This window comes from Candoia aspera, chromosome 2 (genome assembly GCF_035149785.1).
Source record: "Candoia aspera isolate rCanAsp1 chromosome 2, rCanAsp1.hap2, whole genome shotgun sequence".
In the NCBI taxonomy this organism is placed as follows: Eukaryota; Metazoa; Chordata; class Lepidosauria; order Squamata; family Boidae; genus Candoia; species Candoia aspera.
Window position 1 is genome coordinate 263,340,519 of NC_086154.1, and position 25,338 is coordinate 263,365,856.

General features: G+C 44.7%; 1 protein-coding gene across 1 annotated transcript in view; it reads right to left on the minus strand.

Annotated features, from left to right (window-relative positions):
* The window catches only part of SPMIP6 (sperm microtubule inner protein 6), a 32,914-nt gene extending 8,025 nt beyond the window's left edge, over positions 1–24,889 (minus strand). The window contains exons 1-4 of the mRNA XM_063295898.1: positions 24,755–24,889; positions 6,845–6,992; positions 4,289–4,401; positions 2,456–2,531 (exon numbers count right to left, since the gene is read on the minus strand). Of these exons, the coding sequence (XP_063151968.1) occupies positions 2,456–2,531; positions 4,289–4,401; positions 6,845–6,992; positions 24,755–24,889 (472 nt within the window). The remainder of the gene's footprint in view (positions 1–2,455; positions 2,532–4,288; positions 4,402–6,844; positions 6,993–24,754) is intronic.
* Between the last annotated feature and the right edge of the window lie 449 nt (positions 24,890–25,338).

A 25,338-nucleotide genomic window follows, 5' to 3' on the forward strand; every position in this document is an offset into this window, starting at 1 on the left:
TGGCAAATGGAATTGTGTGAAGAAGTTGCTTCTGTCCTTCCTTCGGCTCTAAGGCTGCTGCTCGGGGACTGTGTCTTTCTGGCTCTGGCCCCAAATTGTAGCCACCTCCCCATCAACCACCATGTTCAAGGGGGCAGGCAAGGCAGTCTCTTTTCCCTGAGTTTCATCCTTCTGCAGAAGGAGAGAGACTGAGCTTTCCCTGAACAAGGTCCCAGATTTAGTTCCTGACCGATTCCAATTTTCCTTGGCTGGGGATGATGGGGCTTGCAGTCCAGCCCACCTGGAAGGCACCAGGTTGGGAACAGATGGCGGTTTTATCTGCTGCTGCTGCCAATTTATGTATCTTCTCTGTTAGTTTCATGGTTTTATTTTTCTACTAAATATGATTTTGTAGGATTTGACTTTGTATTTCTAATGCAATGATGGTTTTTACTCCGAAAAGTTGCCTTTTCATTTATTGCCTTTTCTCCAAGCATGGAGCGTTCCCACCAGGGGTATTTCTGAGGTGTAAAAAAAAGTTGAGATGGCAATTGAGAACAGGTAATCAAAGCTCCACCTGCTTTTACACACATTGTGTGTGTGAGAAACAAGTAAAAAAGGGGTGGGGCTTTATCTTGCAGTTCCAGCTGCCAGCCTGACTTTTTTGACCTCCCTCCCATGGGTGCCCATGGCTATCACTAGGCTATGTTGAATTGGATGTGTTTGTCTGGAGAAGTCTGCAGGGTGTGTCAAAAAAGTCAGGGTGGCTGCTACAGTGGTGCAATGTCTTCTCGGCTCATGAAAAACAGGTGGAGTGTTGATCGTACAGTTCTGGCCACCACTGTTTTGACCACACCCTGTGGACACCCCTGTCAGTTGCTAGACTGGTTTGTCAAGGAACATCCCCATGCTGTCTTTGAAAAATGACGGTCTCTTTTAGCCTTTAAGCATTTATGGAAAAAGGTTCCAGCCACTCCTGCCATAATCTGGCCCAGAACTGCAGTGAAAATTCTTCACTATCCACATTGGAGTCTCATTACGATCCACCTTGGAGCTGAAGCCTGCTCTGATGCAAGATGCCAGTTTGTGTTCATTTTAAAAACAACATGGCACGGGCGGAAACTTGCTAGAGTAGGACTGTTTTTTTTTTATCTGTTCAATCGTGTCCGATTCTCGGAGACTGCCTGGACAAGTCCCTGCAGCTTTCTTGGCAAGGTTTTTCAGAAGTGGTTTTCCATTGCCTCCTTCCCAGGGCTGAGAGAGAGGGACTGGCCCAAGGTCACCCAGCAGGCTTTGTGCCTAAAGCAGGACTAGAACTCGCAGCCTCCTGGTTTCTAGCTTGGTGCCTTACCCACTACACCAAACTGGCTCTAGGTTAGGCCTGTAGATGGATTTAACACCTGAACTCACTCTGGATCCAACCAGGCTCCCTTGAAGTGGGGATGGCAGGAGTGTTTGCGGGGCGAGTGTGTGTGTCAAAAAAGTCAAGATGGTGCTGCACCTTTTTACATGTGCAAACAGGACAGGACTTTGATCACCTGGTCATGGTCACCATCTGTCAGCCCTTTGAGGTAGACCAGACTAGGAAACAAAAATCATGCCTGCTAATCCTACTTTTGAGAGCCTCGTGTGGTGCAGAGGGGTAGGCGGCAGTATTGCAACTGAAAACTCTCCCCGCAACCTGAGTTCGATCCCAGCGGAAGCCGGATTCTCTCTCAGGCAGCCTGCTCAGGTCCACTCAGCCTCCCATCTTTCCGAGGCTGGTAAAATGAGCACCCGGCTTGCTCGGGAAGGTGACGACTGGGGAAGGCCATGGCAAAGCACCCCAATATAGTCTGCCAAGAAAACGTCATGAAAGCGGCATCCCCACAAAGGGTAGGACCTGACTTGGTGCTTGCAGAGGGGACCTTCCACCATCACAATCCTACTTTTATTACACGGTTACAGTAACTGAACCTTGCCAGTCTGAATGCAGTTCCTGCCTCCCTCCCTTTATCTTCATGAGAACGGGGAGGGTCATGTCTGAGACTCTTCCTCAGGTTACATTCCTGTGCTGGACTCAGGTTTCTCTTACCTGACCCTTGCCTTGGTTGCGGCTTTTCCTCCTGTCCCTCAACGACACCATCCTGACTTTTTTGAACCCCCTCTGCAGACCCCCAGGTGATGAAAGTTCCCCCCGGGATCAAAGGAAGTGTTTCAATCCTTCAATCCAACAGTTAAAGACATTAATTGTGCCACAAACACTTGGCATCCATCCAACAGTGGATTTGTTGGGATTTTTTTAAACAGGAGGGTGGGATGGCGTTTCTGAGGCTTGGGAGAAGACGGGAGAGGATGTCGTGGAAAGGTCCAGCCTCAGGCACCAAACCCCATTATTTCGGGCACCCGGGCTGTGATTCTAGCTGAAGGACGTAGCCCAGTTTCGCTGCCTGCCCTATGCCTACACCGGGGCCGAGGCGGATTGGGGAGGAAGTACCGTAATTGTTGAGCCGTTCAGGCTTTGGTGGGTGCTCCATTGGCATCCCACGCAGAAGGGCATCCATCCCGCTCTCCTGCAAGGCAAGTGAGTAACAGGTGAGTCCGTTTCTGGTGGGAGGAGGGGCAGATGTGTCTGAGCTGGGCTGGCCATGAGCTCCAGAGCAGGACCTGGGAAGACTCCTGATGGAGTCCTGCCCCACCTTTAGGCACTCCACCAACTGGCAGCCTTGAGGCATCTCGAAGCTGCCAGGCTTTGTCCCCACTTATCTTGGAAGGAAGTTCAGGGGGGTCCGCAGGGTGTGGTGGTAAAAAAGGTCAAGAGGTCGGACGCATCATCGCATCATACGGACACCCCTGGGAACTGTGGTGACGGGCGATGGAGAGGGATCAGTGGTGGGGAAGTACATTTTCTGCTGGTGCAATTTTCTGACTCAAGAATGGGTAGGAAATGCTTCAGCTCAGCAATGAGAAAAGGCACCCTCTCCACCCGCTGCCCCACTGATGTATCCTTACATTCCTGCTTATATCATTGATTCCACCCTGGGAAGCCTGCTGTGAATGCAACCCCTTTTTCCCGAAACCTAATATTCAGAGGCACGCTGCCTCTGAACATGGAGGCTCCATCGAGTCCTCCCAGGCAAGGGAGGATGATTAGAATACATGATTCCCTGTTCAGGCTTCTGCACTGCAGGCTGCAAAACTCTCAGGGTGCCTTGGATAAAAATACCCATGTCTGTCAAATCACACTGTTTGCAGCATAGGCTCAGGTGGTCGCAAATGCTCTTCAGAGGGGAAGACAGCCTTGTAAACGACCTTTGCTGCAAAATACACGGTCACTTTCAAGGTCCCTGCAGGCAGACCGAGCGGACAAACTGGTTCCATTCAAACCAGTTCCAGGCGCAAGGCTGGCCAGGGTGAGCTTTTATCAGCCGCAAGGAAATCCATTCTCCCACCCCACCCCGCCTAGCCTTCTTTTCATGCCATTTTTAAAATGTTATTTCATTAGAAATTGCATACCCCACTCCTCAACTGTAAGGGGTCCCAGGGTAGTTTGCAAACAAAATATAACAGCAATTAAATCAGAACCATAAAACAGAACACGATCATCTAAGAAAAGAAAACAACAGAAACACTGAAAAGTGGCAGTCGGGGTAACTTAAACCCTCAAGCACACTTTAAATGCCATGGGGAAAAAAGAGGACTTTGATCCAGCAGCAAGGTAGATGCCCACCAAGGATTCACCCAGGAGTCCCCTGTCAGTTGCCCCCTCCAGCAATTTCTGCCAAGGGTTAGACAGCCAAGCCCCAGTCTGCTGGCTGCTCCCTTGACCAGTTACTCATTAGGTAAGATCAATCCTTCCCAGACTGGCATCCTTCAGACGTGCTGGATCTGCAATTCCCAGCAGGCCAACCCATCTGGAGAACTGGTATGGATCAGGGCAGGGGCATCTGCAGGGGAAGTTCCAAAAATCAAAATGATGCCCACAACTGCATGAATGAAGCCCCAAGCTTTTTTACATGTAGGAAAAAGAGATGGCCAGGACGTCAGCCGTGTCCACAGCGGTCAAAAACGTCAAGATGGCAGCCACGACCATGCAGTTAAGCCTCACTCCCTTTTCATGTGCATCAGCCGTGGACTGTCAGATGCTGCTGAACCAGAGCGCCGAGCCTCCCCAAGCCAGCCCGGTGGAGCTGTGCTTAAAGAACCACCAGGCTTGGGGCCCGTGGCATGGCGCCTCCCGGAGGGACAAGATTCCACCCTCCACCCCCGGTTGCATCTTCCTCTCTTCCCCATTCATGGAGAAAACCAGCTGTGGAGTGGTGGGGCTTACCCTGGGAATCCGTGGAAGGTATGTGGTGTATCGGTTCCACGCTGCACTGTTATACGGCCCGGTCCTCCAGGTGGCATATCTGTCATTGCCAACAAACACCGGGTTGAATTTTTCTGTGGTTGGAAGAGAAAGGGGAATTTTCAGCAAAGGGTGGGGGGCAGAACACCCCAAGCGGAAGGGAAAGGTTGGGGTGGCACCAGGGCTTGAGGGACAGGGTGGGGAAGATGCCCATGACTCTTCCTAGCTGGAGCAAGAAGAAGCCAACGCAGTGTCTGGACGAGGATGCAGAGTTTGGTGTGGCTGGGGGCCTTAGCTCACCGACAGGCTGGGACGATGTGGGGCTGGGAGAATGGCTCTCTGGCCATGTCTGGAAGACTCATAGGAACAAAGTCCATCACAAGAACTGTCCACTTTGTGAGCATGGATAGTGTGCATTTTCCATGAATGTTCTTCTTGTGGAGATGGGGCAAAAAAGATCCCATGCGCTTGGAAGCACATCCATAGTAGGAGGAGAGCGCGTTAGTCTATGATGGCAAAAAATCAGGAGTCGGGTAGCACCTTTTGCGGCTAACATGCTTCATTAAAAGGCAGCAGCTTTTCTGAGCTGCAGCTCCCTTCGTCAGATGCATCTGCATTTTTAATAAAATCTGGTATTTGGAACAGGTACTGCCAAGCACACATCCATATAAACTTTAGTAGAGGCCAGCACGTCGGTGACTTTGGCTGATCTTTAAAAGCTCAGCAGGGTTAATACGTGGATGGGAGACCACCCGGGGATGCAAGGGTTGTTGAAAAGGCCTTGAGAAATAATAATGCAAAAAACATCCTGGAAGAAGTTAAGGGCAACCTACTTCTCTAATGCCACCAGTTGGTAATCACTACATGGATATGGTGACACATAGAAAACACACATAAAAATCAGGCTGATTGCACAATTATGGCTGCCATTTTAATTTTTTTTTTAACCATACTTTTTTGGCCTGCCCAGACAAACTAGGTTAGCAAGAAAAGTAATTTCTTAGGTTTTTCTTCCTTCTGCTCCTACAGCTGGCTGGAAGGAGGAACTTCTTAGGAAGAAGCCTGTTCCTTCCATTCTTTGGCTGCTAAATGTAGGTAAAGATCGCCCCCGAATTTTTCATGACACAGACTCTGAAATGTCAGGAGGAATAAAAACTGACATACTGAGAGTTGTATGACTCAGTGGCTTCGTTAATTGGTATAACAATAGATCCTGTGTAGAGTTTGCCTCACCTGGAGCCCATCCAAATTTACTGGGGACAACTCTGAGAAATCCTTTCAGGCTGTGAATTCTCAGAATGGAGGACCCCAAACATCTGGCTGGGCCAGAGAGCTGTGGGCGCAAGGTTTACGCCTTTTCCCTTGAACAGATTTGCCAAGAGGAATCCTTTATATGTTGTTTAGGCAGCTCCATGTCTATTTTTTTTTCTTCCAGTCCCGCTCTCCAGGCAGTGCCAGTTGGTTGGGTGCCCGCTTGCTTGTCCTTTCCTGCAACAGTTCTGATCTTGGGCATCATGAGAAATTCAAAGGATACAGCAATTTTTGCACTGCCAGGTAAACCAGCAGAGGGCAGAGGGCTTGGCACACTCCCTGCCATTTCTACAGGTGGAATGGGATGTTCCTGCCAGGGATGCAAATCCAGCAGGGTGGGATGAACAAGTGACACCGAGATGGGGGTCTGCAAGCATCTCTTGGCATTTACACAAGTGTTTTTCAAACTTGGTGACTTGAAGATATGTGGACTTCAACTCCCAGAATTCCCCAGCCACAAAGCTTTAAGATGTGTAAATTTAATTACAGGTAGTTCCTCATTTAGTGACCAGAATTGGGATCAGTAAGTCATTAAGTGAAGCAGTTGCTAAGTGAAACTGCAACTGTGCTTATGATCTTACTTCAGCTTTCCTTTGCTTTACAGACCTGCAAAGGTCATAAATGTGAGGATTGGTTGCAAAGTTACTTTTTCATCATCATTGTAACTGTGAAAGGTCATTGTACGAGGCAGTCACTAGATGAGGACTATCTGTATACAGGTAGCTACCAATTCCAACAGACTCTGGGCAGCTTACAGAATCTAACACTAATTAAAACAATTCAAAACATGGACCAAACAGTCCCAACCAAATTGCCAACACAATTGCCGACATTTGTAAGCAAAGTTAGTTTTTGTCTTGGATTTGCAGCCACTATATCATTCGTGGGCCAAGTGCTGTTCTCTGCCCCCCACTCCCAAATTGGGCAGCCTCTGCTTTTGGCAGGGTGACTTTGGATCGGTGGGTTCAAATATGCGGATCCCACAGCATGGTTCATACAGATCATTGGGCCAAGACCAAACAGATTAATGGTTTAATCCAGCCATTTTGGTTTGTAAACTATGGTGAGAGCTTAGCATATTCCCATAACTTAGCCATTTTTGGTCCTCTAATAAGCCATGGTTAAGCAAATTAAGGCTTAGTGCAACAAATGAATGCAGGCCATATCAGTGGCGTAACAGAGGTCAAAGTGGAGGAATTGAGAAGAAGCTTCCCAGGACTCATGTACCTTCTTCCCGGGTCACCCAATACTTGTACGGCCGATATGCCGTTGGTTCTATTGAATTCTTGTAGGAATATTCCTGGACCGCCCTTTTCACCATCTTCTCCAGGTGGGCTTGGTCAATCGGATGGTCCACTCTGGGCATGGTCAGGCCCTGCAGATAGGAAGGAGAGCAAGTTACTTTTTGGGGATGTAGGGGAAGCCCTCGGGCTGCCTTGGATGAGTCAATTCTGCATGGACAACCTCTAGGTGGGGATCATAGACTCAGAGAATGGTAGAGTTGGCAGGATACAAGGATCATCTAGTCCAACCTCTCCCATGTGCAGGAAAACCAATTAAAGCATCCATGAGAGGTAGGGCTCTTGACCCCTTCTCCCAGGATGAAGACCCCACAACCTCCATAGGTTGACGGTTCCACTGTTGTAGAGATCAGAACATTTTCCCTTATATTTAAGTGAAATTTGGATAGCTGCAACTTATCCCCATGATTTCTGGTCCTACTTTCCATGGCCATGCAAGATACTTCTTGGCCATCTTCCCTGTATCGTCCCTTTATCTACCTGGACTTGGCTATCACATTTCTCCTCAGTCTTCTTTTCTGAACATCCCCAAGTTCCTTCAGCCTGTCCTCACAGGGCATGTCCTCATGTCTCTGCTTCATCTTGGTCTCCTCTGAACCTTCTCCACCCTGCCAACATCCTACTGGAAATGGGATGACTATGGTTGGGACACTTGCGCAGACAGTTGGGTGGGATGAGGCAAGACAGGGCATGCCAGATGTGGCTGTGCCAATTCTTCCCCCATCTCATCCCTTTCCTCTCATTTTCTTCCCCCTCCTGATGCTAAGCCAGGAAGCTGCCCAGGGACTTTGTAACCTGGCTGAGTTGCCTGGACCTGAGAATTGCAAGTTCACCTGAGGGGGAAGAGTTGTCTTCCTGCCATTTTATCTTCCTAACACCCCTGCTTGGTAGGTTAATGGGAAAGCGATGGAAAGTCCTACACCCTCCCTATTGCCCTGTGCAGCCTCGTGGGAAAACTGGTGGTATGAATGGCTATGCTTGGATAAGCAGGCTGGATCTCCACTCTCTCCCCCTAGGAAGACCTGGAGGAAGGGGGTCTGTAACCTGGAGAGCCCAGCTTGGGCTGTGATAGAAAGGAGCACCATGAACTTCTGGAGCTGAGCAGAGCCCAAGTGTAGACCTAAGGCAGCCTGTGAAAAATAGGAAGGGAAAGAGGACAGGAGAGATCTCCAGGGGCCCTTTACTCATTGAGCAGTGGGGCTGGACTCACCTGGCCCCCTTCTCTTATACCATGTGGAGGCTCTGGAGGAGATGCCGCAAGGTGTGTGTTCTGGGGGCCCCGAGGAGGAGGCGACCCCTTTCCCGGGCATTGGCCCTGTGGAGGGAGGGTGCAAAAGAGGCAGAAGAATGGACAGGCTCCATCTGGGCCAAGAAACCTGGTGGGGCTTGCCAGGAACAAGGGAGGGAGGAGATGCTCTTGCTTCAACAGGGTGTGAAGGGGATACAGTACCAAGTCAGGGCTAATACTAACTCCGTATTGGAGTTAGGTTGGAGCAAAGGCCAGTTCCAGATCAGAACGTGTCCTGGAAGTGTGCTTTGCTCCATGCCTGGAATGGCCCAAGGGCATTCGTCAGGTTGCACATTCTGTATTCTCCAAGTCTGGGGCGTGATGGGGGGGGATTAACGATGGGTGCTTGGCCCAAGCCCCCCCCCCCACAAGTCCTGGAACCAATTGTTATTTCTTTTTTTTTTTAAACAAAGATATAATTTTGAACAATATAACCTTGATAAGTAGAAAAATAGAATTACTGAAGTTATACAGTTAATGCTCAGTATAACATTAATAAGGATTGGCCATACCAGACAAAGTACATTGAGTTGTTTTTATGGTCTGAAAAAGAATATACATCTTTGAACTTAGTGCCAAAATCTCCACTATATTGTTTTTTTTACTTCCCTTTTTCTTTTTTTTTTTGAGGCTTCAGAGATTTTATTGATTATTCCCTTGTGATTTCAAAAGTCACTTTTTTAAATATATAATTTTTATTAAAATTTTTAATCATGGTAATAAAGACTAAAACATACTAAACTCAGAGAGAGAGAGGAAAATAAAAAGAGTAAAAAGTGCAAAGAAAGAAAAAAAAAGAAGGAAAGAGTGAAATAAAGAAAAAGAAAAGAAATATATAAAGAAGTGACTTCCAATCTTTATCAGAAATATAAACCAGTTTGGTAGCTCTTCACCCCTTATAAGGTTACAAACAGATATCTCTTCTTCCCATAATCCATCCCTTATCTACAAGGAAATCCATAAAACATCAACTTTTCAATCCTGGTGTCAGCAAAAAGTCCATAAAGGGTTGCTAGAATTTAAAACAAAAACAAAAACCAAGTCTTATTTTAATCTTGATCAAATAAACAAACTTTATATTCCTTCCTTTTACTTTCTTTAGTTCATTCAGATAGTGTCATTGGATTTGATCTCTCTTCAATTCTTCTTTGTCCCATCACACAGACTTCTCTGAGGCTTTAACAAGCTTCTTTTGTAAATCCAAAAAAAAAAAAAAAGACATTGTCCAGGTCATTCTCTTGGTTTATCATTTGCATTTCTCCTTTAATGTTTAAACCTTCAGCTAGCTTCTTTTGTATATCCAGTAAAGAGTCCTTATCCAGGTCATTCTCTGGGCCTGCCACTTGTATTTCCACTTTAAATGCCTTCTCTATCTTGTAATCCACACTTCTTTTTTTAATCCAATTTTTCTGATTCCACTATTTCTGCATCAAGCAACATTTGTTTCACATCTGTCATTCCTTCATTAACATCCTTTAAACATTCTCTATCCATAGAAGCAGACATCATTACTGATATTGTTGATATTGCGGCTAATTTCTGGCCCCATTCTTTGAAGATCTCCTTTAATATTTCACATGTTACAGTGTTTTGTGTCATTTTGTAAATCCCAATCTGAATCAAAACCAAAGGCAAGTTTTTTTTTCTTTTTGCTTGGAATCTTTAGTTCCCCCTAGTGTCTAATTTAAATCATCTCTGTTATAAATTACAGTAGAGAAAATAATTCTGGTTCCCATGAAAAGCTGTTTAGTTTATATACTTAGTTCCCAAATCTTATAGTAAAAGTTTCAATATTCCAAATTTGTCTGGACCCTTAATTAATTTATAACTTTCTTGGTTCAAAATCTTATTTAGCTTTTTGGATTTATTTCTTTAAGTTCTTAAACTCATAGTTAATTTTCCTTTTGTTCAGAAATGAAGATAGACCCACCAGGTGGCTTTTCAACTTGCCATTCCAAAGATTTCTAATAGCCTTAAGATAGTTAAATAGGCAAATTCCAAAAGCGATTAGAAGCAAGGTTAGCAAACTTAGCATCCTTTAAAAGGCTCTGCCATGGTTGTAAGCTTGATGATTGATCCCTTTATCTCCTGGCACTCACAGAAAACCTCTGTCCTGTGGTCTCCTCGCAAGGATCAGCCATCCTGACCACATGTGGGTGATCTCCTACCCTCTCCTTGTCCAGAGAGGTTTTTATTTATTTAATTAATTTTTATCCCGCCTTTACTATTTTTATAAATCACTCAAGGCGGTGAACATACCTAATATGCCTTCCTCCTCCTATTTTCCCCACAACAACAACCCTGTGAGGAGAGTTGGGCTCCAAAGAACTGGTCTACTTACTAGCTCTTCATTCTTCACTATGGTCATCGTCTCTGCTTTCAAAAGGGATGTGTTTAGCTCACCATACCTCTTCCGGAAGTCATGATTTTGAAAGTTGTTCTTGATCATAATTTACATAGCGCTATCCTTTTTGTTGTAGTTAATTGTTTTATTGTATTATTGTTGTTGTTGATTCGTTTAGTCGCTTCCGACTCTTCATGACTTCATGGACCAGCCCACGCCAGAGCTTCCTGTCGGTCGTCAACACCCCCAGCTCCCCCAGGGACGAGTCCGTCACCTCTAGAATCTCATCCATCCACCTTGCCCTTGGTCGGCCCCTCTTCCTTTTGCCCTCCACTCTCCCTAGCATCAGCATCTTCTCCAGGGTGTCCTGTCTTCTCATTATGTGGCCAAAGTATTTCAGTTTTGCCTTGAGTATCATTCCCTCAAGTGAGCAGTCTGGCTTTATTTCCTGGAGGATGGACTGGTTGGATCTTCTTGCAGTCCAAGGCACTCTCAGAATTTTCCTCCAACACCACAGTTCCAAAGCATCGATCTTCCTTCGCTCAGCCTTCCTTATGGTCCAGCTCTCGCAGCCATATGTTACTACGGGGAACACCATTGCTTTAACTATGCGGACCTTTGTCGTCAGTGCGATGTCTCTGCTCTTAACTATTTTATCGAGATTTGAAGATGCAAACAATACATTATAAAATACAGATATTAGCTGGATACAGCAGTAGTTGTACAATATAAACTAGAAATTGTTAACACTATAATAATTTAGATAACTTAAATTTTTAAAGATAAAGAAAAAAAGCTTATATCAATGTTAGCTATAATTCTGAGATGAATAGCTTAAATGAAATAGCTTAATGAACATAAGGTTGTTTGAATTGCACAATAAAAACTAAGTGTGTTTGATGGAGCTTGGAGAAGGGACAGAGGACAGCGCATTCCAGACTGATTCAAAAAAGTCTCAGCCTGCTTAGCGTGGAAAGTGCGGTGGGGGGGCTGAAGAAGCAGCTCAGGCTGGCACCACCTTTGTTTCCCAAGGGTATTTTTCCCTGTGGCTCAGAAGAGGAACCTTTAGTCTGGCAAGATTCTGTGTACGGCAGAGAATAATAAAGAAACTAGAGTCTGCATTTGACTCAGAGTGGTTCTCTTCACCGTTTCCCTGACAGTGTGGCGTTGATAGGCTATTGTAAAATGCACTGAATTAGTTTGTAATATAATAAGGATTTCTATCTTGAGCTTTGCACTTAATACTGAAGCATCCATTTTATTATTATTTATTACTGTTTATGAATATAAAAAAGAGAAAAAAACAAAACAAAACAAAGAGAAAAAAACGTTCTTTTTTCTTAATTATTTTTGGTATTTTTATTCTTAATTGGTTATGTGTGTGTGTGTGTATGTTTATTATACAATGGAGACTTCAATACTCGCTCCAGATTGAAACCTTTATTGTACAACTATTTTGATGTAATCTGCAGCAGTTTATTTTTTTCCTAATGTTATACTCAATTTCGTATTGAAAAGATCAATAATTTTATGCTTGTAATATCGACATCCCAAATTGTAATTAATACTGATGGAATATTTCTTTCTCTTTCCTTTATTTCTAATACTCTAAGTTATCTAAACAATAGAATGTCGATAATTTTAATTAATACTGTACAAATAACATTGTATTGAAACAATATAATGTATTAAGATTTACAACAATATAATAAAAAGGTAAAGAGGAAAAAATAAGAAAAACTCTCTGGAGTCGAAGTCCGCACAACATAAAGTTTCTGAGGTTGCTATAGAGCATCTTCTTTCCTTTAAATGGCCTAGTTCAGACAGGACATTTAACCAAATCACTTTCAGGATCCAATGGCTCATTCATACAACCTGCTTTGATTGCTTAATTTTAATCCAGGCTAATGTAATGTAATATGAGTCACGTGAACTCCTCTGGTTCGTTTCTAATTCAATCCATTAGAAAACAGCTTAATTCAGTAATCAAACAGAATGTGTGGTGGGAAGCCACAGCCCAGATGTCATACTGTATCTCCCAAAATGTATAAAGTTGCGCAGTCTTGTGCTTGACAACAGAAGCCTGCCTTTCTCCATTGATTTCTGGGATGGGCAAAGCAAAAAATAATAGTTTACTACCACCAGTCAGTGCAATAATAATTGAAACAGGGAGGAAATTGGTGGACAGTTTGTACATAAGGTATTTTTTGCTCAGCCATAATTTATTTCAGTCAGGGATCAGAATTCCAGGAAAGAAAAGGGGAAGGAAGGAAAACTAATGAACAAAACATTACAATAAAGGCTCAGCCTTTAGGATGTTAACATATTTTCCTCCAGAATTCTGAGGATGAAGCAGTGTTTCTCAGCCTCTGCACCTTTAAGACGTGTGGACTTCAACTCCCAATTCCCCAGCCATGCTGGCTGGGGAATTCTGGGAGTTGAAGTCCACACGTCTTAAAGGTGCAGAGGCTGAGAAACACTGGGATGAAGTACAGAAACAGCCCCAAGAAAAAAGATTTCTAATGGGGTACATAAATACCTGCAGGAAAGAAGAGTTTCCTGTTAATCTTTGCATTAGAGAATCTAGAGGCCGTGTCTAAATCTTTTTCACTGTCTGTTTCAAATACTGTTTGAATTCTACTTTGTCCCGCTCCCAGTGCCACCAAGAATTCCAGATTTCTTTCTCCCAGGTCAAGATTGAATGGTCTTGAGAAAACTGGAGCCACCAACTGAGTTTGCATATCCAAGCCCATTGCTCCAAAGCACCATCCTTGTTTCCAGATGTAGGGAAGTGTTTGAAATAAATAAATTTATTGATAAATCTATTTTAAATAAATGATATTAAATAAATAAATAAATAAGTGGAAAACTGGAATCTGGCTCTCATAAATCTAGAATGAATGCCTTTCATGGGGGCGGGGTAGTGGATAGGAGGAGGAAGTGTGTTGCTGTGCCATAACACAAATGCAAAAGGGCAGGACTTGTGCTGTGAACAGTGTACGCCGCACCATTCTGGCATCCTGGTGGATAAGAACAGATGCCCAGGAACATCCAGCAAGTGAAGTTTGGATGCACACAAACTTGAGAGCCACACATGGCTGATCTTTTCTTTAAAGAACCTGAAGATAGCAGTTGTACATTTTCCTCCTCTGCTAAGGAAAAATTCTATCCTACAGATGGCCTCCCCTCATCTCATTTATTCCTTCCAGGCACCTGAGGGATGACCTGAAGATCGTGATCTACCCTGTGCTGGTAGCACTTGTTTGCCAAACTTACTGCCCGTGTCTTGAGAGAGAGAGTGGGCAGCTGGGGGCTGATGACCCACATGACCGAATGGGAGAGTGAAGAGGGGGAGCTTTGCAAGAGGTCTAAGAAGGTGAGGAACAAGCTGACCCCAGACCCCGTCAACAGGATGGGCACATCGAGCAAGGAGCAGGGTGGTGGTGGCGGCGGCAGAACTTGCCCAGGGGCGTGCTATATTTATCTACTAACCAGAGGAGGAGGCTAACGACCCTTTTGTAGATGCAAACTGGTCTCCTTTTTGGAAGTGCGAGGGGGCCGAAAGCTTTTCAGTAGGGAAGCTGAGAAGCACAGTGACGGCACCCAGAGCATCCCATGCAGTCAGCGGAATGAGATCTCCAAGAAGGACAGGGCGCAGGAAGTTATAGCAGAGGAGGCAGAAGGAGGTCCCCAAGGAAGGAGGAGGCACACTGCTAGGAGCAGTGACTACGTGGAGAGAAGTAGCAACAAAGAGTGGATGAATCCACACTGCTGGAGCTGACCAAACGAGGTGTGTCTCTGGGCATGGAAGGTAAACCCCAACCCTCTGGATAGTCCTAACTTCACAACCTCTCCAGGACAGTGGGAAGGACTCCCGGCTCCATAGGATCAGGAAATCACAGCTCTCCCCTGAGAGGGAAAAGAAGAATGGTGGGGGACTCACTGTTGTGAGGGTCTGTCGGCTCTTCGAGGTAGGCCAGACCTGGAAACCGACTCCACAAGTTTGACTATGCTTCATTGATACAGGCTCTAGCAACAGATTCTGGAAAGCTCTGGCTGTGTTTTCCCTTCCCTCCCTCCCATACCCCAGGGAGTTAAGGTGGAGCTAAGGTCTTCCTAATGTTTTCTTTGTTTCCCAGGCATCAAGCATGTTTGTGTACATGCTGTAGTAACCATCTCTGCATGGTTTCTCCAAGGTCACCTCTATGCCTTTTTCATAGGGACAGAACCTGCTGTGTGTGGATCAGACAAGCCATCAAGAGGTAGCTGCTACCTGGTGTGTGTATCTAGGACACTGTTTCTTGCTGGCTGGGGAATTCTGGGAGTTGAAGTCCACACGTCTTCAAGTTGCCAAGGTTGAGAAACATTGATCTAGGACATGGTGGAAATGCTCATGAAAATGACCGATTTTGATCCATGTCTTGCTTATCCTTGTAGGGACAAATTGTACTTCTGGAAGTGGAGGGACACTTCAGAAGATTATAAATGACTGTAAGACCATAGTCAGGCAGGCAGAGGGGGCTGGGGGTATCTTCATCCATCTGTCCTTCCAGGATGTTAATGGTCAAAGATTAAAAAAAGAAATGGGAAAGCCAGATTCTAAAAATGTGGGTAAGAAAAAGTGTAGCCAAGAAAGCTTGGATTCCTAGAAGGAATACAGGTGGTCCTCGCTTAATGACCACTTGTTCAGTGACGGTTTGAACTTACAATGGTGCTGAACAAGTACTTACAAATGGTCCTCGTACTTATGACAGTCACAGTGTCTCCCGGTCATGTGATCACCATTTGTGACCCTCTTTGTCAGCTTCCTACAAGCAAAGTCAATGGGGAAGCCAGCAGGAGGTTGCAAATGTCACGCTTAATGACAGTGCGGGATTCACTTAATGATGGCAACCAGAAGTGCTGGAATTTCCATTGCTACGCAATGCAGTCACATGATGTGCTTTCTGACCGTGTTGCTTAGCGATGGAAATTCCAGTCTCAATTGCTGTTGTTAAATGAGGACTACCTGTACCTAGAAATCAACACATGGTGGTAAGGGGATGAGTAATCTTCAGACTGTATTGACTGTACATCAGTATGGATAATGAGCAGGATAAATTAGAAATACAAGCACTGGAAAGCAAGTCCAACTTGATAAATATCACAGAATGAGAGTCATGACTGGAATTTAGAAACCAAAATATTACTTGTTTGAAGGACATAAACCCAATGAAAATGGCTGTAGGAAGGCTTCGTGTGCAAAGGAGCCGAATGCTCGTGAGGAAATTAATGTCCCTCAGTATGGAAATCCTGCTGCAAGTATCGAGGTAAGATTAAAAGAAACAGAAGTGATGCCATTTCTTTACAGCAGCTACTTACCCAGGCAGAAGACTTATTATTCAGTTTGTTTATTAAACATATTTCTATGCTGCCAGAATCAAAAACACCGTCAATGGCTTACAAAGAAAAATACAATTTAAAACATCCATAGTAAAAAAAAATAAAAACATGACAACAATACAACAATATGGCATATAAAAAATAAGGATAAAGATGGCAGTATCAAATCAAGGGAAGGCTCTCTGAAATAGCTTGGTCTTCCAAAGTTTCTGAAACACCAACAAGATGTAAACAATGTCTCTCTAAATCAGGGTTTTCCAACCTGGGCAACTTTGAGATGTGTGGACCAGCTCCCAGAATTCTTAGCAATGGCCATGCTGGCTGGGGAATTCTGGGAGTTGAAATGCACACATCTCAAAGTTGCCCTGGTTGGGAAAAATTACCCCGATACTTCCTACAAAATTAACTCAGCTATGAATGGGCGGTCCCAGAGATTTCTAATCTTTCCTGCTGACCATTTCATTATTCAGAATCATCTGCCCTTGACCTAATCTTGGCCAAAAAGAGGTATTGGTTAATGGACTGGGAGGTGTTGGGCACCTTGGATGTTAGAGAAATAGCCAAAGACAGAAAGCCACAATGAGCTCTGAGTGACCAAGAGAAGGTAAAAACAGCTTGGTTACAGCAGCAGAAACTGATCATTTCTAAGATGACAAGAATGGGAAGTGGTCTCGGTGAGGAGGTGTCTCAAAATAGCTGAACAACAGATTCCACCAAAAAGAAAAAGAGACACTCATTTCAGTGCATGCTGAGCTGAAAGCAGCAGTAACAAGAATGTTATAAAAAGATATTATGAAAAACAAAATGTTCACTGAAAGGTTTTTCAGAACTGGGTCATCCATCTGCTTGTTCCCCAAGACCGAGGCCAGAGGCTGGCCCACCTGGTTGTGGGAAACGGTGTGCAAGTTTGCATGTATAAGAGAAGAAGGTTATTGAGACTGCTTAGATGAACCATGTGGTTTTGCTGGTAGATTTTGAGTTCAAGGTCTCATGTCTGCTGTTGCTTACGATCCCAAAGATCTTGGGGTCGGTCCCTGAAGGTATCTGCCCTTACATTCTGTACAAAGCAAGGGTGGACAGGTTTCTTTGCGAGGAGAAGCAACCATGTCATGTTGAAGTTCATGATGACTAGAGAAAGATAAACTGAGAAGTCAGTTACATATCTGAAAGGTGGGCTGAGGAGAAAGCTGGACAGCATATCATGCCTTGAGATACTAAAAGGTAAGAAATTGGCATTCCAATAGAAGAGAATCTCTGTAGCTCAGCGTTGAACTGTGGAGTCCTTCGTGCTCTCTGAGCTTGGTGGTTGGCTGGCAGATGTTTCGTTGTCTGACTCGGGCAACAAAACATCTGCAAGCCAACCACCAAGCGCAGAGAACACCAAGGACTCCACAAATTGCATTCATTCAGGTACTGCCAGATTCTGCTCCTATTCAGCTGGAATCCCCATCTTTTTCAATCAACTCTAGAAAAAGGTTTCATAGCTGTATCCCAAGCCAGCAATTTTTCCAATCAGACCTTGACCATCTTGCTGGTGGGGGTGTGGGGAGGGGGGGAAGGTCCTATGCGTTGGAGCCAACACACATCGTGAAGCACAGGGGAGGGGGGGGGAGTTAGAGACCGGCCCTCGGTCCTTCTGCTTTTGTCTTCATCTTGTTTTTAAAAGTTCTTCATCCCCCTTACGCTGCCACTTCTAGATATTCATCAATGGATACGCGGAGCGGATTACCTTGGAAATATGCTCATTCGTACTCAGTTGTTGAAGAGAAGGCTCCTCATAAATGTGTTTCCTAACCGAAGGAGCCCGAAATGAATCCGTGTAGGTGCTGACTGGAGTTTCGGTTTTATGCGCAAAGATGAACATGTTTCCAGAAAAATCTCCCTCAGAGTTACTGCCTTGGACTTCAGCTAATTCTCTACGACTCTTTTGATTGCCTAGCAAAAGGGGCTTGGTGTAAGAGGTGGACCTTCACACCACCTTTGGCTGATAAGAAAATAAAGAGGGGGAATCTCTGAACTCTGGTATCAAACGACTACCAGCTGCGAATGGCTTTCAAGGCTCAGCCTGGCACTGGACCTGCATCAGCTGTGATGTCACAGTCATGGAGAGCAGCCATAATACAGAGGAGCATAAAGCCAGGGCAGGGGGGCCGGGGAAGGACAGGGCCTTCCTGCTTCGGGGGCCCCCCAGCCTGGCCCCGATGGGTGGCTTCCCTGGACAGGCAGGGGCCCAAAGCAGAAGTTGTTCCTTAAGTGGCTGCTGGGGACTTTTTGGAAGGTCTGTGCCAAAGAGGTTCCACGCTGGCTGGAAGACCTCGCTGCCAGATGTAGAGAAAAGGGTTTATCTATTTAAATTTATTATAGCTGCCCAACTCCAGTGGACTGAATATACCTGTATATGTAAAAAAACCTGGTAAATTATCCGGTTATTCAACTGATCCGGATGAATCTGCGATACCTCCAACTGGATCTAGAGAGTCCTGAGGAAATTTCTGAGAAATGGGGTTTTGTGTCTTGTGCAAATTCTCTTAAACGCCATGGAATAACTCCTCCTAAAACATTATTTTTTTAACTTGAACATTGTAAACTCTTTTAATTAATTCATGCTGATAAAAAAAATAGATGTTGAAAATGTGAGTGAAAATTATGGGAAGAATAAACATTAAGATGAATACCATATAATATATCCAGATATGCTTCTTTATATTCATTCTTAGATATTTTAAGCAAAATGTTATGAGAAAAAGTTTTTATGGGATGGGAAGATCTCTTGCATTATTTTATCTAATTTGCAGTTTCATATGAAGAAGGGGATTTCCCAGATTTTCCAATTGTAAGATTGGGCCTGTATTTTGACTGCTGTTTCTTTTTTAATTCTAGTGAGGTTTTTCAAAAACCGTTATGGGTACAACTGGCAAGTCCCCATTCCCCATTCCGCTGCCGCATTAATATTTTGGCAAGGGCGTGGTTCCTCTTTAGCTGAGATTTACTTGCTTTTCCAGCTTAAGGCTGCTAGACACTTTCTGAAGATTTGGAGGCAAACATTAAAACTGGATTCCCGTTCATATGAAAAATTGGCACTTTGAGAGAATTCCAGGTTGAAGGGTACAAGTCCTTTTTTTTTTTGAGAACTTGAGTGGGAAGAGTATTAATTTCTTAACTAGTTTATTGTTAATAATTCTTTCCAGTCACATAATGCATTGCAAGAAGAATTTGGGCAGCATACATCTGCTGAATAACAATATATATTCAACTGCAATATTTTTTTTAATGTCTCAGGTTGGACCTGGTGCATTAGCAGCTTATGAAATCCTCAGATTAGTTGCTTTATTGAAAAATGCTTGGCAAGATTCTAAATCTACCAGTGTTTTTCCACAGTAAACAGCTGAAAAGTATCACTAAGGTAGATACTGGAGATTTGCAAAAACTTTTGGAATAAAGAGTTGAATCTAGTGCCCTTGTGTTTTGAAAAGGTTAAAATATGTCTCTTACGATCTTAAGATTAGACTAATTCATGAACAGATACTTTTTCATGTTTATTGGACACCTCGGCAGATATTTAAGAAGTGATGTGCGTCAACCTTTTAATGCTGCAATGTATTTGAGGGGATTTAGACACACGATTTGGGTTTGCCTACATTAGGATGATATTCAAGCCATTGTTAATACGATGTGGTGAAGAGAAATGTTAAAAAAGTTAATGTAATGGTGAATTATATGTTGGTAACTTGGATCTTATTGGTTTATGACAAATTGGGCTAAAGAATAGTAAAAAGATGGCTTTGTTTTATAGGAAAGAAACTACTATGTGGGACTTAAAACCTTAGATTGGAAATGTATGCTAACTTTCAGCCTTTGAATGCATTCACTGTCATAGGAATGGAAAGACTACATGGTATGATTCTGTATGCATGCGATTTTTTTATTTGTTTGTATTTGAATTTATAAGCCACTCAACTCCAACAGACTTTTTAATTTACTATTTGAAAACTGAGTTGCCATTTTACTTCTAATAATACTTATTTTGACCAGCATTTGTTGGAAGGTGTAAAAATATGGTTGTGGGACCTGGGCCTTAGTGAAATGCCTTTCCCACCCTGGACCCTCCATCTCGTGGAAATCCACTGACTGATGTCAAAAGTCTAGTCCCTGAAGATGGCAGGAATTCCTTGTGGAACTTCCTGTCTCTCAATGAATGTTAATTTAGCAAATAAAATGGGGATTAGCAACTGGCATTTCTTTTTCTGAATTTTCGTGCTACATTTCTGAGCAACATTGGATGACTGAATGATGCTTAGCAATGTTTTACTGGTTTTGGATGAGCTACCACAAATGGGAGTCTTTGTAATGTTTAAGCATGCAGTGATTTTCAGGAACAATGAATGTGAAGTCGTTAATGTTAAAAATGAGTGTGGTCCTATAAATAGAACATTCCTAAGTTCAGAAAAACTGAATGCTAAGTCACTGAGAAGATCATCTTCAGCCAGCATTATTTTAATTTTTTAAAAATAAGAGTCTGGTCAATGAAGGCATGAAGCAAAGTATTAGGAAGCCTGCTGACCCTATAGCTGGCTTGGTGCTTTGGGTGAACCCATCCTCAGAGTAATCCAAAACTCTCCCTGTGGAAGAGCAGGCGGCTTAGAAAAACTTGCAGGCACCTGGGCTGCCTTCTTTCCCTCCTATCTGAGCCTTTTCCCGGATGTCAGCATGGCAGAGGTGCCAATAAAGCTGCAACCTTGAAAAAAGTGGGGAGGAGACAGAGGAGATAGGCGTTTTGGAAGCTCTGCAGCCGGTGGGCAAACAGTAGAGCAGCTGAACAGAGGAAGGTGTTTTTCCTTCAAAGGGAATGAATGGTCCAGAGGAAAAGAAGTATAGAGGCACAGCAAGGATAAGTGCAAGTATAAAAGCACAACTGGAAAGTTGCAAGAGCTCTACATGCTGGCCAATAACAGAGAAGAAAAAAGCAGACAAAATTCCAGAGAGAGGAGTTAAGGCAGAACAGTGTGTGTAAGAAGAAAATATTGTTATTTAATAGTATTGCTATAGAGCAGTGTTTCTCAACCTTGGCAACTTTAAGATGTGTGGACTTCAACTCCCAGAATTCCCCAGCCAGCCATGCTGGCTGGGGAATTCTGGGAGTTGAAGTCCACACATCTTAAAGTTGCCAAGGTTGAGAAACACTGCTATAGAGTAAAGTAATAGTAAAGAGAAATAGTAAAGAGGAATTGTACCAATAATAGAATAGTTATACAACAGAGAATAGTATAGAGGAGATATTGTAATAGTAATTAAATAGCAATAGAGTAAAGTAATTGTTAATGGTAATTAGCCTGGTAATATAGGAAAAAAAGCAGTAAGATAGAATATAGAATAGAGGCAATAGAAAACACTCCCATATAGACTTGTAAGTTTCATTATTTCACTTTCGTATCATTTTTTTTTAAATAAAACATCTCCTGAAGCCTTACAGGGAGATTTAAAAATCCACCTGTCTGGGGTCTGGTGTTTTTGTGGCTGTTTTGAGTCTGTGTCAATCTAATTGGGCACAGAACTGGTGACAACCCCTTTCACTGAGCATGGTCAGTTTTACTGGCAGCCAGGATGGACTGTTGCAGGTTTCCAACCTTGCCACTTCCAGCTACAGCATATGGATGCCAACTCCCAGAATTCTCATCTGTGGCCATGTTGGCTGGGGCATTCTGGGGGAAGAATTCCCCATCTTTGGAAGTGGCCAAGGTTGGGAAACCTTACTGTAGCCCCAAAGTAGCCCCACTCTATGAATACTGTCACTTGTTTAGTTTATGGGTAAAAGGCCCCTGTCAGCAACTGGCGTTAGTCTCCAGGGATCTCCATCAGACATGAGGTCTCAACTGCGTAGCAGCAGAGGCCACATAACTGCAGGACATGGGGGTTTTGACCTCCACTTGGCCCACTTGGCTTACTCAGCGCTGGCCCGCTCAGTTCTTGGCAGGAGCTTGGCCTCATCTCTAGCACCTGTGTGTGTCACAAGCAGACGATGTGCAAATCCTACAAAGTGCAGATTGTCTAGAATTATTGTTTTGCATCCTGTAATTTCAAGTTTTCTTTGAATTATCAGGAACAGGCAGGCCCTAGAGATAAATCTGGGTCACCTCTTTCCAAAACTAACCTCACTTACAGGCCAGCCTTCAGGCGAGGAATTGTGCCAACTATAACCACCGTTGGCCACGTTGGGGAAGGCTGGGATACACATCCTGGCAAATAGAGGGCACCCTTTTCACAAGGATGACTTGGGGACAGAGAGAAGGTTGCTTTGAAGCCAATTCACACAATCTTCTCTATTTCTTCCTGAAAAGGTGGCTGTTTTTCAAAATCCTCAACCCTGATGCAGTGGTATTCCCGGGGGTAGGGGGGAGTCTGCAGGAGGGTGGGGGGAGGCCCCAAAAGTCAAGATAGTGGCTGCTTCCACACCATCAAAGCCCCGTCTCTTTTTTATATGCAGAATGCATGCATGCATGCCAAAAAAAAAAAAAAAAGGCATGGCTTTAATTGTATGGTTGTGGCTGCCATCTGACTTTTTTGCCATCCTGCTACCCTGGGTTTTCCCACAGGAAAAGGGGAAAAGCTCCAAACAGTTCCTTGGCTGATGTACAACTGACAGCATTTCCAGCCCACATTCATTAGGAGAGATGCTTTCCTTATTACCTTGGCTTGGACTGCTTGTTCCTGAGAAGTGGGAGCAGCTTTGCCAGCTAGCGTGAACAGCCTTTCCCAGCCAGGCACTGTCCACATGAGCTGGACTTCAATGCCCATAATCCTGAGCCTGTGCCATGCTGCCTGCAATTCAAACTGTAATGGCAGCAGAAGCAAACTACAGTAGACTCAGGATTCAGCAGGAGGTAAATGCCTTAATAACTCTTCTTTCCAATGCTCTGTCCCCAGCATTTCGTTCCTTGGCACTCTGGGCCAAGTGCTTCGAAGTTCAGCCTTGCGAGGAACTGCTCTTGAACCAGGAATTTGGCTGCCCACGTTTTGCCTGGCTCCATCCTCAGCGTCCCCCGTGCTTCAACCCCTCTCCAGCAGAAGCTCACTGCACTGGGAGTCAAAATCCTTTCGCCTAGAGCAGTGTTCCTCAACCTTGACAACTTTAAGATGTGTGGACTTCAATGCCCAGAATTCTGGGAGTTGAAGTCCACAGATCTTAAAGTTCCCATGGTTGAGAAACACTGGCCTAGATGGCTCTTGGGTCATTCTGATGGATTGACCTGGAGTGACCTCAGAGCCATCTAAGCAAACATCTTTTATCTGAGCCAGCCCATATGGCTATTTTATGGTTTAGGGTGGCCTGCAGACCCAGAAATGGGGTTGGATAAACTATGAATAAGTAAATCCTGGACAGATTTGGGTTTGAAATATCACAGAACCAAGCCCTGAAGTGACCTGGCAGAAGACTGAGTTGATGACAGCCACAGACTGTTGAATCCCAATTTGGCCACACAGTGGTTGTGGTTGTGCAGCATAAGCTGATGTTTTCTTAACCATGAATTGCTGAGTTAACCACAGTTGTCTAGGACCAAATACCACTCAATGGTATCAATGGGAGGCAGGCAAGGAGTGGCCAAGCAAATGCTGCTGGACTGCGACCCATTGTTGGCCAGGCAGCTGTTTAGCAAGATGGGGTTGCCCAATATCCTCAGCCACAAGCAAGCAAATCCCGGACCATGGTGGTTGTTGGAGCGCAAACAGGAGGGGGCCAAAAAGTGTGTGCTCTCTGCTAGCACACACTGCACCTGCCTTTGACTGAGTCAAACCAATATGGGGGCAGATCTTCCTGTGCACAACACACAAGCATGAAGCGCATGAAGGGACAAAGGTTGAGTTCATATGCTAAGCCACAGCAGGGCTTGCATGTTGTATAAGCCCAGACATGGGGTGTGTAAACCAGGGTTTATAGCTTAGAGTTTTGTGTGAACTAGGTCAGTGTTGGCTTATTCATCAATCATGGTTAAAGTGTAATTTGGCACAATGTGTGAGCTCAACCATCAAGCATTCATGGTTTATTGCTAAGAGGCATCAGTTCTGGTTTCATAATCCCCTGGATATACAGAAGAGGGAAGTGATTATCGTGAGTCAGAGCACCCAAGCCCTCTGCGTGTGCTCACCTGTCTTCTTCTCTGCAACTTCATGTGCTGAGGACCAGATCAAAGAGGGTCGGGGTTTGTATGAAAAGCTTGCTGAGTACAGGGTTTTGCTCAGATAAGGGTGGACCAGGTATTAGTCAGAAAAATTGGTGGCTGATGCTGGACCAGCCATCCTCTTAGCCTCGTGTATTTCGTTAGTAGGAAATCTAACCCTCCAGCTGGGAATCATCCAAGAAAATTCGTAAGTGATACCTCCAGGAGAGGAAGGAAGAACTTTTTAGGCTAAGGCCAAATACATTTTTTGAATTCATGGAGTGAGCAGTGGAGAGGATGCTTCGAACTTCAGGTCCACCCAGGTATGCAGCACTGAGATTTCCAGAATTTCCAGCACGCTGGCAGGTTGGGAATTCCGGGAATTGTAATCTAACAAATTAGGGGGCCAACCACTATCTGTGGTGCCCTCCTTACTCAGGAGCATCTGCTGGCAGGAGAGAGCATTATCAGCATCACAGAGGTCTGGCTGGACCTGCTAAACTTGATGGACTTCGGCAGACCCAGTGGACCTCCCCTCCTGGGTCAGGTGGTGGTCCATGTCAAGACAAGGGATTTCATCACAACCTTCTCAACTGGCACCCTCCAGATAGTTGGGATCACAACACCCAGAGCTCCCTGGGGGTGCCGTCTCATGCCCTTTAGAATTACCTGGGTCACAAACTTGTTTTCACTCCACAGAGTCAAAGGAACTTCCTCGAAGGACTTCTTCATGGTATTAGGAGGCCTGTAGGAGTCGGTATAGGTGCTGATGGGGGTCTTGGTTTTGGCAGAAAAGAGGAACATCTTGGATGGATCTTGACAGCTCTTCAGGAATCGTCAGTGCAGAGAGAGCGAGTGAAACACACTTAATCGGCAGAGGAGCTTGGAGCCTCAGCGTCATGGAGTCTGGGAATATTCCCCCCCCCCCTCTGGATGCTGTGAAAGGGAGAGGTGCTCTTCATGCCGGTGGGGCAGAATTGGTCTTTTTCTTGAAGATCACAGCCCCTCCCAGCAGCCAGCCTCGCCATCATGCATGATGTCACAGTTGGCAGGCCAGGGCTGCAAAACTGGGCAAGGGGGGCAGGAAAACCCATCCATGTGGGGCTAAGAGCAAACGGCTTTAGAGCAAAAGAATGAGCTGGCTGGGAGGTCCACTGGCTTTGATGCTGCCTTACTGCCTCCATGGACAGCCTCCATTCCCAGAGAGAAGCACGCTTCCAATTCCAGTTTCTAAGATTCAGATGGTTGCATAT